Source organism: Macaca mulatta, chromosome 2 (genome assembly GCF_049350105.2).
Source record: "Macaca mulatta isolate MMU2019108-1 chromosome 2, T2T-MMU8v2.0, whole genome shotgun sequence".
Classification (NCBI taxonomy): Eukaryota; Metazoa; Chordata; class Mammalia; order Primates; family Cercopithecidae; genus Macaca; species Macaca mulatta.
In genome coordinates, this window is record NC_133407.1 from 100567023 (window position 1) to 100583354 (window position 16332).

Here is a 16332-nt window from a genome sequence, read left to right on the forward strand (position 1 = left end):
TCCTTTATTGGAAGATTTTTTACTTCTACTTTAATTTAGTCATTATAGAACTTTTAAGACTTTCTATTTATTCTTAAATCTGTTTTGAGTAATTTTGTTTTAGAAATTTAATTCACCTAAGTTTTTAAATTCATTGGCATAAAGTTGATGTTCATATCCAATTATATTTTCAGTCTTGCTATATCTGTATATTCCTTTTTGCATATATAAAAGACTTATTTGTATCTTCTGTCTTTTTTATTTTATTTTTTTACATAATTTCACTAAAGGTTTGTCTGTCTTATTAATCTATTCAAGGAACTAATTTTGAACTTTGTTGATTCCTTTTCTTATTCTTTTGTTTCTAGTTCCTTTATTTTTGTCTTAACTTTACTACCTTCTTCCTTTACTTTCTTTAGATTTATTCTTTTGTGTTTTTTCCCACTTATGACGGTTGTTTAGTTGATTAATTTTCAGTCTTTCTGATTTTCTATTATAAAGCACTTAAAGCTATAAACTTCCTACAAGTACCACTTTTTATACCACCCATAAGTTTTGATATGTTATGGTTCTTACTATCATTCATTTATAAATCTTTTTAAACTCCCACCATGATTTCTTCTTTAACTTTTTAACTTAAAAACATATGGAGCTATCGCTATCTCTATCATCTCTGTATCTATCTTCATTCCATCCTCATGGGTTAGAAGGCTCAATATTTTTCTTAAGATATAAATTCTTCTCTACTATCGATTCAATACAATCTCAATGATTGCATTCATTTAATACAATCAATATTTGAATTTGCTTACATTTTTCCCATTTTTGCCACTCATTATTGCATCTCCGGCTGTCCTCCAGAGATCATTTTCCTTCTGGTCTTTATTTATTTAAATATGGAACACTTTACAAATTTATGTCATCCTTGTGCAGAGGTCATGCTAATCTTCTCTACATCGTTCCAATTTTAGTACATGTGCTGCCAAAGCCAGCACCCTTTGTATCTTTTAAACGTTCAATCAAATCAGGTCTCTTGCTGTGTGTTCTCTCAATTTCTGATTATCTCTATAATTATATTTATTTTGCCCTAGTTCTTGACAGACAATTTTTCTGGGTATACAATTCTATGTGGTCTATAATTTTCCATCCACATTTTGAAAATATTCTTCGCTCTCCTGGTTTCCTTGTTGCTTAACTTTCATCTTCTTTTTTTCTTTTTTTTTTGAGACAGGGTCTCTCTCTGTTACCCAGGCTGGAGTGCGGTGGCGTGATCATGGCTCACTGCAGCCTCAACCTCCCAGCCTCCTGAGTAGCTGTGACTACAGGCACATGCCACCAAGCCTGGCTAATTTTTTTTGTATATTCTTGTAGAGACAGGGTTTCACTATATTGTCTAGGCTGGTCTTGAACCCCTGAGCTCAAGTGATCTACCGGCCTGCGCCTGCTTCTAACAGGAGACTGCTGAGGCTGTTCATTAGTCAGTGGCCTGTCTTCTCTCCAGCTGATTTTCAAGATCTTTTCTTTGTCATTGTTGCCCTGCAGCTTCACAGCAATGTGTCTAGCCATGGTTTTCTTTTATATTTATCTTGCCTGAGATAAGTTGTGTTTCCTGGATCTAAGAATTTGTTTTAAAAGTTTTAGAAAACGTATTATTTTTATTTCATCTCCATTTTTCCTTGTGGAGTTCCAATTCGATACACGTTAAATCTTCTATCTACCAAGTCTCTTTACCTCTCTCTCACATTTCAGCAGTTTATTCCAGTTCACTGATTCTTTGTGTCAAATCTGTTTAACTTTCCTCTTAGTGTTTTTATCTCAACATCAACTTGTCATTCAACAAGCTTTCATTTTTGAAAGTTTCTAATCTTCCTTCCAAAACTGTCTGCTTTTTCCTGATTGTTGTAAGTTCATTTTTGTAATTACAACCTTTTAATCCTTAAAAAATTCATACAATAGCTGTTCTAAATTTTGTATCTGACAGTTTCAACATCTGCAGTCTAAAAGTCTGTGGTTTCTGGGTTCTGTTGACTCTTAGAGTGGCTTGTCTTCTCAAGCTGTAATCTCTTTGTTTGATATACATCCATGAGAGTCTTGCAGAATCAACTTGAAGAAATTTTCCTTCAGAGAAGGCTTGCTTCTGCCTCTGCTCTAAGCCAAGGGGTGCCCTGCACCAGGAACTGTTACCCCTTCTGAGAGTTTTGGCTCAAAACAGAGTTTTAAGCTTAGTTTCCCCTCCTCGCTGCTGTTGCAAGGTAATATGCTCACAGTCAGTACTGTTCACCTTCCTCCTTCCGCCCATCTGCCTTTCCAGTTTGGCTCCATGCTGCACCACCTCACCACCGCACCAGCCTTGGCGCCCCATCTCTGTGGCCTAGGCTTCCAGTCCCCCACCTCGGGCCCAGCTCCTGGCCACTGCTGATGCAGATCTTTGTTTCATTTTGAAGAAAAGGTCCCTGGAGACCTCTCCTACCTTTTGCCAGACCATTGGTGTCTCAGTGTGTGTGTAAACAAGAAGTCTGAGTTATGGGGAAGTTGTAGGAGAGTTCCTCAGAATTAGTCAGACCTTCATGACAACAGAAGCACAGCATTTTCTAAAACATTAAAAATCTTAGTTACACTAAAACTCCAGGATGGTTGGGCCAGTGGGGAATAAATCAAGTTAACTAAGAAAGCAAGGGAGGGAGCTACTGAGAATATCAAGGTTGGAATCCATATTGCTTCCAGCCAGAGGCCAGTTCCTGGTCAGTGGCTCCCATGCTGGTCTCCGATGTTCAGGAACTGGTGTCAGCAGAGACTGAGCTGCACCCTTTCTTTGGACAGATGGCAGGAGAAGAGAACGTCAAGGAAGAGCTCAGATCCCAGGATGCTTCCAGCAACTTGAGCCAGCATGAGACAGCAGGGCATCCACATTCCTGGTCTCTGGAGATGCTGTTACACAGATTGAGGACTGACCACACCAAGCAGGATGACAAGTTTGCCAACCTCCTGGATGCGGTGGGGGAGTTTGGCACATTCCAGCGGAGGCTAGTGGCCCTCACCTTTATCCCCAGCATCATGTCAGCCTTCTTCATGTTTGCTGGCTACTTCGTGTTCACAGCCCAAAAGCCCTATTGCAACACCAGCTGGATCCTGGCAGTGGGCCCCAACCTGTCTGAAGCTGAGCAGCTGAATCTGACCATACCCCGAGGACCCAATGGCAATTTCCTGATGTGCCTCATGTACCTTCCTGTGCCTTGGAATCTGGATTCTATCATCCACTTTGGCCTCAATGACACAGACAAATGCCAAGATGGGTGGATCTATCCTGACGCTAAGAAGAGATCGCTGATCAATGAGGTATGTCGTGTCATGGGTTGTCTGTAACTACCCTACAGGCTCAGAGTTGTGCTTCCCACCCTCACTGAACAGGTGGGGAAACCGAGGCTCAGAGATGGGAAGCCATTGGCCTGAAGTCACCCTGCAGAGGCAGGGCCTGGGCAGAAAATTAGGATTCCTGCTGCCCAGTGCTTGCCCTGCCTATCTGTAGAGTACATTTGGGGTAGAGATGGGTACTGCACGGCAGGGTTTCCTTCCATCTGTCCAAGAAATCGCTCCTGTAGTTGTGGCTCTGACCTTAGAACTCATAAAAAGTAGGGCTCGGGGAAAGAAGCAGCTTTGAGGCATCTCTTACGGGGCTTCCCAACCCGAGCTGCAATCTAGGCCCTTTAAAACACAGACCACACTAGCATGAATCTGCAGGATGGGCCTGGCATCTGCCTTTGGGAAAGGGTCTGCACTGATTCCTGCCCTTGCTCAGTTACCCCCTGCCCCCGCCACACATCTTGGCCTGTGCCTCTTGTCACTCTCTCCAGGCCCAGCTCTCAGGGTGGAGCAGGTGCTGGAGGGGTTGCAGAGGTAGCAGAGCAGAGGCAACAGCTGAGGCACGCCGCACACAGTTACCTGCCCCTACCCCAGGTCTCCTTGGCCTATAAGTCCCACCCTGGGATGAGGCTCAGTCTCTGGACCCAAAGGTGGGCACCCGTGACCAATCCCTGTGTCTGACCCACAGTTTGACTTGGTATGTGACGCGGAGACGAAGAAGGACACTGCACATATCATGTTCATGGCAGGAATCCTGATAGGCTCTCTCATCTTCGGGCTCATAACTGACAAGTGAGTCCGCAGGAGGTTCTGCTGGCCCCCGAGCCATCCCACCTCCTCCTCATGGGCATTCAGGGTTGGAGTGTGTCAGGCTGAGGGAGGTGAGGATAAGGGTTCTCCAGGGACCCATGGATGGCTCAGGGCCTGGCCCAGGTATATCAGGCTGGAGCCAGCCAGGGACAGGGAGATCCGTGCGCTTGGTGCAGCCTCCCTTTGACGCCTGTAGGATGGGCCGCTACCCTGCCATCCTGCTGTCACTGCTGGGGCTGATCATCTTCGGCTTTGGGACAGCCTTCGTGAACAGCTTTCACCTGTATTTGTTATTTCGCTTTGGCATCTCGCAGTCAGTGGTGGGCTACTCCATCAGCAGCATTTCTTTGGGTGAGACTGGGCCTCAATGGGGCAGGGCGGGGTGGCACAGGGACATGGTGGCATAGGCGGGTGACAAGGGGAAGTAGTGGCAGGGGGCGTGACGTCATAGCCAGATGGCAAGGGGGCGTGGCATGGCTGCAAGAGGGCGTGGCAGGTGTGTGGTGGCGTGGGCACCTGCTGGGAGCCCACAGGACACAGAGTCAGGGGCCTAATTGGACAGGCAGAAGGGGAAGGGATCTCCATTCCTGGCTGCCTGGAGATGCCAGAGAATCAGTACCCTGACTGCTCTTCCACCTTCATCTCCTTCCTAACTCCCTCATACCCCACACCTTCCACCGCACACTCCTTGCATACCCCCAAGTCCCATGAGTTACATTTATTGAGCCCTTAAGAAAGGCCATGCAAAAAAAAAAAAAAAGAAGAAGAAGAAGGAGGAGAAGGAGGAGGAGGAGGAGGAGAAGAAGAAGAAGGAAAGAAGAAAGAAGAAGAAAAGAAAAAAGGAGCAGGAGGAGGAGGTGGAGGAGGAGGAGAAGAAGAAAGAGAAGGAGAAGAAGAAGAAAGAACCAGATAGCTGCTAAGAGGAGCCAGGCAGCTGCTAAGCCCTTTATATGCATTGTCTCATTTCCTCCTGATGCGACTCTCTTCAGCAGGCAGTATTCTATTACTCCTTCAGCTGAGGAGGACTCTTGAGCCTCAGGGAAGTTAACCAACTTGCACAGGGTCACACAGCAACTAAGTGAAGAAGCTGGGACTTCAACCCAGGCCTATGAGATACTAAAGCACCCAGTGCAGCCTTATAGCTGCAGCTGCCTAGTTGCTCAGGGTTTCCTGGCAGGAGAACCTCTTCTCATTGGGATCCTTAGGCCTAGGTGGCCAAAGCACGAATACACTCAGAACAAAGACAAGGACAGCGGTTCCTTCCCTGACCATGTGTTGGGCCACGTGTCTGGTATTGTGTCTTTTCTATGAGAGGCACATGGTCAGACAGTGGGTGTGCAGAGGGAGCAGCCAGGTGGAGTGGGAAGGAAGCTGTGTGTATGATTAGGAGACAAGGGTGTGCCCTGGTGGGAACAGAAGTGCGCTACCAGGCTCTGAGGGGCTGTCTCTGGACCCAGTGCAGAGACAAGCAGAAGCAGCTTTGCCTGATCTCAACTGTCCAGAGGAGGTGGGGATACCCAGGAAGGCTGAATGCAAGGGCAGCCCTGGGGACCCTGAAGTGACCATGGTTTTGTCCTCTTGGCTTCTGCACAGCCACTGAGTGGTTAGTGGGCGAGCACCGGGCCCACGCCATTATCCTGGAACACTGCTTTTTCGCTGTTGGGGCCATGTTGCTGACGGGGATCGCCTACAGTCTTCCCCACTGGCGGCTGCTGTTTCTGGTGGGTGGGGCACTTGCGGTCCCCCTCATCTCCTATATCTGGTGAGCAAGCAAGTACAGGGCATGTACAGGGCTGGGTCTGATGGGCTGGATGTCGATGAGAGTGGAGGGTCCTTGAAAATGTGGGAATGGGTGGGATTTCCCCTGGGAGAAAGTGCCTGTGGATGGGATGAGATAGGAAGGCACCAAGGGCAGAGCCTCTGAACCTCAGCATTAATCTCCTCCCCGACCCAGAGAAGACCCTCAAAGAGATGTCAGAGAGGTGGTCAGAACACCAGGAGGAAGAGTATTGAAGGCCGAGGGTTTAAGGACAAGGGAAGGGTCAGTGTTGAAGGCAAGAGGGGTGAGGCTGGGAAAGGGTCTGCCAGCCTTGGTGACTTTCTTCAGGTGGCTTCACTGCAGTGGCAGAGGGTTAAGGAGTGACTAGGAGCAGAAGAAATTCAGCCAGGAGATGACTTTCATAGAAAAAGGGAGAAAGGGATGATTTACACGGGCAACTAAGAGTCAGGGAAGAGTATCAGATGTTTTGAATGTGGGGGAGTCACAGGCAGGAACCTAAGAGATTGAGGCTGGGAGAGGACAACTGATGGGGCAAAACTTGGAGGAATAAGGGTTGAGAACAAAAGTGAGATGCCACAGCTAACCTTGGGCAGGTGGGGAAAAGAGAGGGACAAAAGAGAAGGCCGAGAGGGAGGTGAGAAGAAGCTGAAAGAACTCACGTGTGAAGGGTTAGGCAGTTCTGCATGAAACAATGATCATATTTAATCTTGACATTATTGTATTTAATCTTGACCCCTCTAGAAGAAGTATGCTACTCCCATGTCATGGGAGGTGGGGAGGAGGGAGAACTGAGGCTTCTGAGGGTGGAAATAACTTGTCCAACATCACACAGCTAGAAAGTGGGGCACCTGGGATTTGAACTCAGGGGCCGTCTCCAAAGCCCCTGCATTTTAACTGTACCATGTGTAGTAAGGATGATAAAGGATGGGGTTAACAGCATGGGAGCTGGAAGCAGTGGCTCATGCCTGTAATCCCAACACTTTGGGAGGCTGAGGTGGGAGGAGCGCTTGAGGCTAGGAGTTTGAGACCAGCCTGGGCAACACAGCAAGACCCTGCCTCTACACAAAATTTTAAAATTAGCCAGAGCTGGTGGCACACACTTGTAGTCCCAGCTACTTGGGAGGCTGAGGTGGAGGATCACTTGAGCCCAGGAGATCATGGCTGCAGTGAGTTATGATTGCATCACTGCACTCCAGCCTGGGCAGAAGAGTGAGACCCTGTTTAAAAAAAAACATTCAGTCCAGTTCAATTAAAAACTTTAATCTTACATCAGATCCACAGCTTTTTCCTGGCTCCTCGCTCAGGATAGTGGCCAAGGGGGATGAGGTCTGTTCTGACCTATTGTTCTTCCTCCTATCTCCTCGTTCTGATTTTCCAGGTTCTAGGCATGGGATAGGGACATCAGATAAAATAGACCAAAGACTGACATGGCAGGGGCTATTATAGTCTCTCAGGGTCCTCTGTAGAGTAGATATTCAAATGCCATCACTCTTGGGTCCATTCGTGGGTCTTCTGAGCACTGGAATTTCCTAATGCTCCCAGTGCTCTGTTTGTGACCTCCCTCAGCTCCTGTCCCTGGCAGTTCACCCCACAGCCTCTTTGTGTAGGGATCTCCTCATCCCAGCACATGGGGTGCCTTTAAGACAGCAGGGTCCACTTGGCCAAAAAACCCCACTGTTCCCCAGCCTCCACCCTGTTGTGGTGGGCTGCTCCATTCAACCTTCTGCCTTCATTATACCCAGATGAGAGATGGGCATCATTCTCTGGGTTTCTGTAGGCCCTCAAACTCCAGGTGACACATATTAACTCTCCTATAATCTCTCTTACTGTCTGGAACACCAGCGCAAGCCCCCATGTTTCTGAATTAGCAAGTTCCAGCCAGAGTGGGATGGTAGATGTCCTTTTTTAGAAGGCAGTCCCCTCATCTGTCTAAGGAGTTCTCTTGAACTCCCCTTTGCCTAGCTTGAGTAGATGAGACCTGTATGGGGAGTGAGGAGGAGAGATTCAAGACCCTGTCCCTTCCATGAACTGGATTTCCAGCCTCTATTGGTAGGCTGTTAGCAATGAGCACCAATGTGGGCTATGGGTGCTCAAGGTCCCTCTTTTGACATAGTTATGTCCCCTAGGCTTTGGCACTCTGGGTCTGTGATAGGAGGGGCAGTACCAATGATTTCTAATGTATCTTTGGGGTTATTCTTTTAGTGTCTCCATGGTTAGTTCTGCTGATTTGTACTAGCCTCCTTACCAAACAGTAGCTTGGCCACATCTTTGGTGTTTTCTCCCAAACACACTTTGTTATTCATGGAAAATGAATAAACAACATGGCTAACATGAGCATTTGACAAATCTTTAAGTTCTGCTTCCCTTTTAATTATAAATTCTAATTTGTTTCTCTCTTCTCACATTTTACTGTAAGTAGTCAAGAGAAGCCATACCGCACCCTCAGCATTTTGCTTAGAGACTTCTTCCACCAAATGTCCTATTTCATCACTTACGAGTTCCTTCTTTCACAAACACTAGGGCATGAATACAGTTCAGCCAAGTTCTTTGCCATTTTGTAGCAAGGATTGCCATTTCTCCAGTTTCTAATAGTTCCTCATTTGCATCTGAGACCTCATGAGAATATCTTTATTGTCCATATTTATGTCAACATTCTGTTCATGACCTCTTCAGTGCATTTGTTACATCTCTCCCATCGTGTCCTCCCTCCCATTCTCTTTGCCCTTGAGAGTTGGTATCCTTTTTTTGTTCCTGTTTTTTCAGTGGACATGAGGCCAATCCCCCATCTTTTTGAAGAAGTCTCAGTTTAATGACTTTCTTTAGGAGAGTTCCACAGCCTTAGAGTGGAAAATGATGACTGATTGCTGAACCCTGGTGGGAGAGAGGAGGAGCAGGGCAGGTATAAGGAATGAAGTTGTCTCTAGTGTCTTGAGTATGTGTTTATGGCAACCAGCCAGAATCGTGGTCAGGGAGGGAGTGGTGGTGTAAGAAATCAGCAGGCATAGTTTTATCAAAAAGTTATACCACCTTAGGGGACTGAGGCTGTACCAGTCCCCAAGTACATAGCTCTGCCTCTGTGCTCTTGGGCAAGCCTTTACTCCTCGAGCCTGGGAGTAAAATGTGGATAATCATACTAGGTCCAGGTTTGGATGAAGATTAAACAAGACTATATATACAAGGGCACTGAGCACCATTTTTCACACATAAGTGCTTTTTATGCCAATCTGTGTGGATTCTGACAGCCTGAGAGGATGGGAAAAAACAGAGAGGACTTATTCTGAGGTCAAAGGCAATAGAGATGTGGCAGGGGAGAGACAGGACAGAGTAGAGACCTTCACTCACCCCTCCATTCACCCAGGCAGAGTGCTGGGCACTGGGGTCAGACCCAGGATCCTGCCTCCTCACACTCCTCAGGCTGTTGGGGAGACAGGGAACAGGAGAAATTCCAACTAAAAGCATGGGAGCTCTACAAGAGGCTGTGGCATGGAGGTCGGAGCCCTCAGTGTGCCTGAGCAGATAGGGATGGCCCCCCTAGAGAGAAAAGGAGAGAGCTCTCGGTGATAACCGAGGGCAAATCAAGGAGGCTGGAGACAGAGGCAGCCAGTGGTCAGGGTGTCACTTAGCAGCAGTGGAGGCCAGTTGAGGCTTAGACAGGGGAAGGGCTGACTGCCGGGGAGGAGCAGAGGGCAGCTCAAGGTCAGTGGTGGCCTTCAAGGCCCTGACATCTGAATCACCTCATGCTGGCACAGGATGGCCACAGATGAGGCCACGAGAGGGCCAGCAGGGGTCTCTGGGCATCATAGAACAATGAGATAAGAGAGGGGCTGGCCACGCAGGATTCTCCCGGAGTCCCCACGGTGGCTGATGATGAAAGGGAAGGTGAAGGAGGCCAAGCAGATGCTGTGCTACGCTGCAAGTGTGAACAAGAAGACCATTCCTTCAAATCTGCTGGACGAGGTAAAGGGCTTCCAGCCAGGAGTGGGGCCGGAGCAATGGGCTGTGGAAGGGCCCCTTCCCTCCTCATCCCTTCAGGTGGGACATTGGTCCAGAGGGTGCCCCCAGTCCACTGCTTAAGGACAATGGTGACAGCAAAATTGAACCCTGCCAGGGAAGACCAGATGCCAGCTGGCACTTTCAGGGACAGGCAGGCCTTGTGGGTGCTGTGGGGCTGGGGAGCAAGCTGGGGTCTTGGCTCTGCCTCTGACTGGTTCTGCTTGTTCTATAGGTGCAGCTGCCCAGAAAGAAGGTGACTCAGGCCTCTGTCCTGGACTTCTGTAAGAATAGGCAGCTCTGCAAGGTGATCTTGGTGATGAGCTGCGTGTGGTGAGTATCCAGGGCCCGCTGGCAGGGACTGCAAACAGGTGCGCAGGCTGGAAACTTTAGGGAGAGGATGGGAATGGTCAGGCTGCAGGGGAGGCAGCCCAAGGACACAGATCACAGGTCTCTGTGCTTATTTCTCTCCTCCGTTCCTACCCTGACCCTTGCTGCTGTGCCTCTGTCTTTATTCCCGGCTCCGTGTGTGTGTGTGTGTGTGTGTGTGTGTGTGTGTGTGTGTGTATGCACGCGCACGTGCCTCCTGGCTTCATCCAGGTTTACCGTCAGTTACACCTATTTTACGTTGAGCCTGAGAATGAGAGAGCTGGGCGTGAGCGTCCACTTCAGACATGTGGTCCCCAGCATGATGGAGGTGTCTGCCCGGCTGTGCTGCATCTTTCTCCTCCAGCAGATTGGGAGGAAGTGGAGCCTGGCTGTGACTCTCCTCCAAACCATCATCTGGTGCTTGCTTCTCCTTTTCCTCCCTGAAGGTACAGCTCATCCTTCCCCCGTGGGTTGCCCACCGCCTTCCTGCTTCTCAAAACCCCTCCCCACTGCCGCCCGCGCTGGCCAGCCACCTAGACACCCTGGGAATCAGCCTCCTGCACCTATAGCCCACCCACCCCACAGAGGCCCCAGCACCTCCAGTCCCTGGAGCACTGCCCTTCCTGGGTGGGGTCTCCCAGACAGGGCGCCCACACTCTCTCGGAGGCCTGAGGAAGGAGGGTGTACTTTCCAGAGGACAGCAGGCAGCAGCCTTCTTCCACCACATTCCAATCCACCTTAGAAGTAGGTCTAATGGTTACATGTGAATAGATGATGGCAAAAATATTCCTTCAACCGCTGCCCAGGCCCACCTGTCATCTGTAGCCCCTTTGACTGGGAAATGCCTGTTGTTCTCTGTAGCTGCGCCAGGAATAACCTGCTTACTGAAAATTGAGTGTCATGTGGGGCTCAGCACTCAGGAACAGCTCTTGTATGGAGGCCCCTCCTTTCCAGAGGGGCTGAGTGCTGCGTTCCTGCGGGCTTAGCACTAGAAAAGGAAACAGGAAGGGCTGGTGTTATCTTCAGAATCTCAAAGAGCCCTAAGCAGTGGATACGCCACAGGTCCTAGAGCTGGAGCGATCTGTGCAGCACACGTGCTTAGAATGACTGCCTGCAGAGCCTTTTCACAGTCCAGGGAGGGCAGCGGAGGCTACATCCGGGCCCTCTGGAGGGGTTCCCTCCCTTTCTCCAGGGTTGGAATTGTGTGTGCCTGGATTAGGACCTTTCCACTCCCAGATGCTGGCAGTGTAGATTGGGTAACACAAAATGTGGAAACAAATTTATTATTGAATGTTTATTGCCTGGTGGTTTTTAAAAAAGCGGGTCTACGCTGAGTCAAGCAGAAATATGTAAACTCAGAAGTGTGAGAGAAACTAGCAATGGACTCCCCAGTAGATAAAACTGGATCTCTGATTTCATCCCAGAGACAAGAAAAGCCAGGACTGGAATGGGAGTGAGGCTGGGGCAGGGTCCTGCAGAGACTGACAGGCAGGCAGGCAGGGGCTGAAGCCCCCAGCTTCACCAGGTCTGAGGAATGGGCTTTCTCCAGTTTCCCCTTCATTGTGCCTGTCTAGCTGGCCAGAAAACATCCTGGAATGTTTGGGACCTATCCCAGCCATTCAGGCCCCAGGAACGAAACACCCCCTTACTCTGAGCACCTTGCAGAGCCCTGGTGGTACAGCCCTGAGCAGGGGTTCCAACCCAGAGGACACAGGCCTGGCCCTGAGTGGATCCCCAGTGGGGTGAGGAAGCTGCAGTTGGGTGAGGAGGTGGAACAAAGACACAGCCTTGGAGGCAGAGATGGGGGTGTTAGGTGTAGCATGGGAGACAGTGGCCTGAGAGGCCATGGGGGTCCCAGGGGACCTCCCCACCCCTGCTGACCAACTCTGCACTGCAAATGTCCTGCCTTCTGGACTGACTGGGCCTCTGACAGCTTGCCCCTCCTCTGATGGAATGCCTGAGCCTGCTGGCCAACTGGGCAGGTGGTAGGGAAGGCTGCTCAGATGCCTTCTAGGAGGGGTCAAGGGAGAGCTGATGGGCGGGCCTCCTTCACCCGCCCCAGGGGAGGATGGCCTCAGACTCAGGCGACCACGTTGTCCGGCCACAGGGCTGAAATCCATGACGATCTTGGTGCTCACACTTGGAGAGTTCAGCCTGGCTGCCACTGTCACTGTGTTCTTCCTCTACACCGCCGAGCTCCTCCCCACCGTGCTCAGGTATGGGGTCTGGTGGGTGAGGGGGCCATGGCGGCATGGGCAGGGACTGACAATGACAAGATTAATGCAGCAAGTAAGACAAGCATTCGCCTGGTGACAAGCACTGTGCTAAACAGTTTACATAAGTGATCTCATTTAAATACCCCAGAAAATCCCCCAAATGCCATCGCTAACCCTATTTCAGATGCAAGACCAGATAGATGAAGGCACTCGATTAAGGGCAGACAGAGCAAGCAGCAGAGCTGGGATTTGGACCCAGGCAGCCTGACTCCAGCCCCTGCCTTGCACTCACTGCCTGCAAAGTGTTTGGGCCACTCGGAGGCTCAGATCCTTCCCTGAGGTTGGTGATGGGAGCACTATCTTCCTGCCTGGCTGGCATCACTGCCTGCGTCCTCTCCCTGCACTTCCACACAATGCTGCATGGTTTCTGCCTCTCCCCCTCCTCATCTCCCTTGAAGAGGCCCAGAAGAAATTATTGTCTGCTTGGAATCACACAGTGAGGACGGGACAGGGTGGAGACTGGAGGGTGTGGGGTTTCATGTAGCTGCTGGCCTGGCCCAGCCTCTGAACCCGACAGACCTCTCAGAGGAGCTCTCACCTCCACTTTCAGGGCGACAGGTCTGGGGCTGGTGTTTCTGGCCTCGGCGACTGGAGCCATCTTGTCCTTGACAATCATCAACCAGACCCCCTCCTTCCTGCCCATCTTTCTCTGCTGTGTCTTAGCCATCGTGGCCTTTTCCCTCTCCTTCCTGCTACCGGAAACGCGAGATCAGCCCCTCTTCGACAGCCTGGACCACTCCCCACAGATGAGGTAGGTGTGGGAGCCTCCTGGGCTGTGCCAGCATGGGGCCTGGCTCTGAAGCCTTGGTACAGAGAGCATGTGGGGCGTTGTCCATCCCCGCTCCTCTGCCAGAGAGCCTGTGACCTGAAGGCTGCCATGTCTGCAGCAGTCTCCCTTCTCCTCTGGCTGCTGCTGCCTACCTGCTCCCACCCAGCCTCTGCCAGCTCCCATCTTGCTGCCCCTCCTGACCCGGGCTGGGCCGTGTCGTCTCCTTTCCTTGCCCCTGCCTGCCTGTCTGGAGGGGGGCATTGCTTTTGGGCATACCCTCCAGGGGCACTCCTGCCAGAGGCTCCCTCTCCTCCCAGGGACAGAGGACTGGCTTGGAACCAACTCTGAGTACATCTCTTTTCCTGTGTGAACTCCTAGTTCCTCATAAAAAACCCAGTCTTGATGAAGGACTCTAGCCTCTTGGCCCCAGCAGCCCAGGACCCCATTTGGGAACTGGGCTCCACCCAACACCTCCGTGGGCACTTCTGGCCTCTGATCTCCCAAGTGTCCCCTGGAAAAGACTTGTCATGATTGGCAGAACCATCCCTTCTGGGATTTGAGCCAATGAACATGCTCTCCCTGGACCTGAGGGGACCCGAGCAGCAGTATGGAGCAGAAGTTGCCGGGGCCCTAGAGTGTCCTCTGCTCTGTGCCACAGGAGTCACTGCCTCTGGGCTTTCTCTGCCCTCTTCCCTACCATCTTCCTACTGCCCTCCCGCCCTGCTCTCATTCGAATCACACGTGCTAGGCACTGTGCCAGGGCTTGACTGTCAAAGGTCAGAGGTCAGCACTCCCCACCCTTGAGAAAGCCATAGCTTATGTGAAGACAGATTATGCAAACAGCTACTGCTAGCGGACTCTGACAGTGGGATGTACAGGATCTATAGGAACCTAACAAGGGAAGAATGTTCATTTGGGGAGTCGGGGAAAATGTCACAGTGACATCTGAGTAGGGCTTTGAAGGATAGATAGAAACTTGCCCCACCATAGAGAGAGGAAGTTCAGCGCCGCACAGGGAGAGCAGATAGTGGTTATGGGCACAGGTTCCCTGTGCCACAACCTCCTAGTGTGTGCATGGAGAAGTTACCTCATACCTCTGAGACTCAGTTTCTTCATTTGCAAAGTGGAATGAGAACGGAGTAATAACAATAGCTAAGATGTATTGAACATTTGCTGTGTGTTAGACCCTGTTCTATACATACCTTATCTCTCTCTATCCTTAAAACAATCAAATGCAAGGTAGGTCCTATCACTATCCCCATTTTACAGATGAGAGCACTGGGGCACAGAGAGGTAAGGCCATGTAGCCCAGCCATCCCCCATGGGTTTTTTTGAGAGGATTAAACCTACATAAAGCAGCTGGCACAGGGTCTGGCATGTGGCAAGTGCTCAGTAAATGCTAGCAGTGAAGATGGTGGACCAACTTCAAAGACACAGGAAAGAGAAGGGTCTCGCGAGAGTTGGGAGCTGGAGCACACCTGATTCTGGAGGCTCCTGGCAAAGCTCGACTGGGGACCTGCCGGAGTGAGAAAGGCTCACCTCTTGGGAACGCAGGGTTGGGTGCTGCTGAAGGCACAAGCCGCTGCTTTTCTCAGCTTCTGGAAAGATGTGGCCCTGGACTTATCCTCTGATGGACTTATCCTCTGATGGCTCTTTCAGGAATAAGGTCAAGGACATGACGCCTGAGGATACGTCATCTGATGATATGTCATCTGATGATATGTCTGAAGAAGCGGCCAAGAACGTCGTTCTCAATGCCCAGATCCTGAGATTGTTCCCATACCCTGTCTCCAAACCTGCCTAGGATCAATAAAGAGGAAGCAAACATCCAGGCTCCCCGAGGGCCAGGCCCCCAGACCATCTTGGGTTGGAATTGAGTGGCCAAGTATGGGGTCGTGGATTCCAGGCCACAGATTCCAGGCCCAGTTCAGTCTGTGGGGCAGGATCAGTCCTGCTCCCGGACCAGCACTTGACATTAAAAAAAAATGGCCGCCCTTCTGCGGGAGCTCTGCTGTGATTCATTCCAATAAAGGTACAATGTTGGTCTTGAGATGGCTGGGTCAAAGTTGGCCATGTGTGGAGAGTGCAGAGGCCCTTGGCCTGGAGGAGGATGGGTTAGACAGACTCCTTAGTGTCTTTGTCTAATCACTCAGGGACAGTAAGGAGCTCTCTGGATGGGGGCAGGGGAGTGGGGAGGGCAATGTCAATGAGGGCCAGAGGTAGAGCGAGGGCAAGACTGTGTCTGCACACCAACCACACCTGCTAGTCCACGCATCCGCTAGCATGGCGGGTTTCCACCTGAAGCACAGGCTGAGGACAGATTTCAAAGCTCCATTTTATGCACTAGTCAGGGCAGGGATGGAATGTAAAGGAACAATGAGAACTTCTCTCATTTGTCCCATTGTACAGGGCTTTCTCACCATCTTTTCACTGATGCTACAAATAAGCATGGCCTTGGGAATTACCCAAATCAGTCCACATCCCTGGGGATGCTTTCCTGATGGCTCCATCCTAGCTGACCTCTGGCCTCCACCACTCTGAGGATAAACCCCCATACCCCAGCTCACATCCTAACTGCCCTGCAGGTGATTCTGCCCTTCCCAGCTGGCATGGGGGCTCTGCCAGGCAGGGCCCAGGACTCCTCAACCAGACTGTGAAGTCCTTGGGTCAGACCCTCGGCACTACCTCCTCTCTCCCTGGGAGAGGAGGAGTCGGGGCCTGTCTTACCTCCTCCATGCTTGCCTAGTTTATTGGAAGATCATGGGCTTGCAGAGAATAGCTCTGGTTCGACTCCTTGTTGCCTCTGAAGGAGGAAGACAGATAAGCATGTCAGTTCTCATGGAGCCAGGGCAGCAAGGCCATGGATCTCCCGGGCAGGTTGGAGTCCGGTGAAGCAGGGAGTGGCCTCCAGCATTCCTGGCACTCTGGCCCAGCACACTGCTTTGCGCATGTGCTCCCAAGCTTTGGGGCACCAAGAAGCTGGTGTCCATGCCTTTCCC

At 50.6% G+C, this 16332-nt stretch overlaps 1 protein-coding gene and 1 non-coding gene across 3 annotated transcripts in view; one reads left to right on the plus strand and one right to left on the minus strand.

Annotated features, from left to right (window-relative positions):
- Window positions 1-15381, plus strand: part of SLC22A14 (solute carrier family 22 member 14) — a 37845-nt gene extending 22464 nt beyond the window's left edge. Inside the window, exons 2-11 of one of the 2 annotated variants that reach the window (XM_077992162.1) lie at window positions 2800-3315; window positions 4028-4131; window positions 4346-4500; window positions 5743-5911; window positions 9766-9886; window positions 10155-10252; window positions 10520-10734; window positions 12351-12504; window positions 13115-13315; window positions 14993-15381. In XM_077992162.1, coding sequence (XP_077848288.1) covers window positions 2800-3315; window positions 4028-4131; window positions 4346-4500; window positions 5743-5911; window positions 9766-9886; window positions 10155-10252; window positions 10520-10734; window positions 12351-12504; window positions 13115-13315; window positions 14993-15137 — 1878 coding nt within the window. In that variant the 3' untranslated portion in view covers window positions 15138-15381. The remainder of the gene's footprint in view (window positions 1-2799; window positions 3316-4027; window positions 4132-4345; window positions 4501-5742; window positions 5912-9765; window positions 9887-10154; window positions 10253-10519; window positions 10735-12350; window positions 12505-13114; window positions 13316-14992) is intronic. The other variant, XM_015131345.3, reaches the window with a different exon arrangement.
- On the minus strand, window positions 870-974 carry LOC114676495 (U6 spliceosomal RNA). The gene has a single exon (XR_003727567.2). It is a non-coding gene; the product is annotated as a U6 spliceosomal RNA (small nuclear RNA).
- Window positions 15382-16332: the final 951 nt, after the last annotated feature.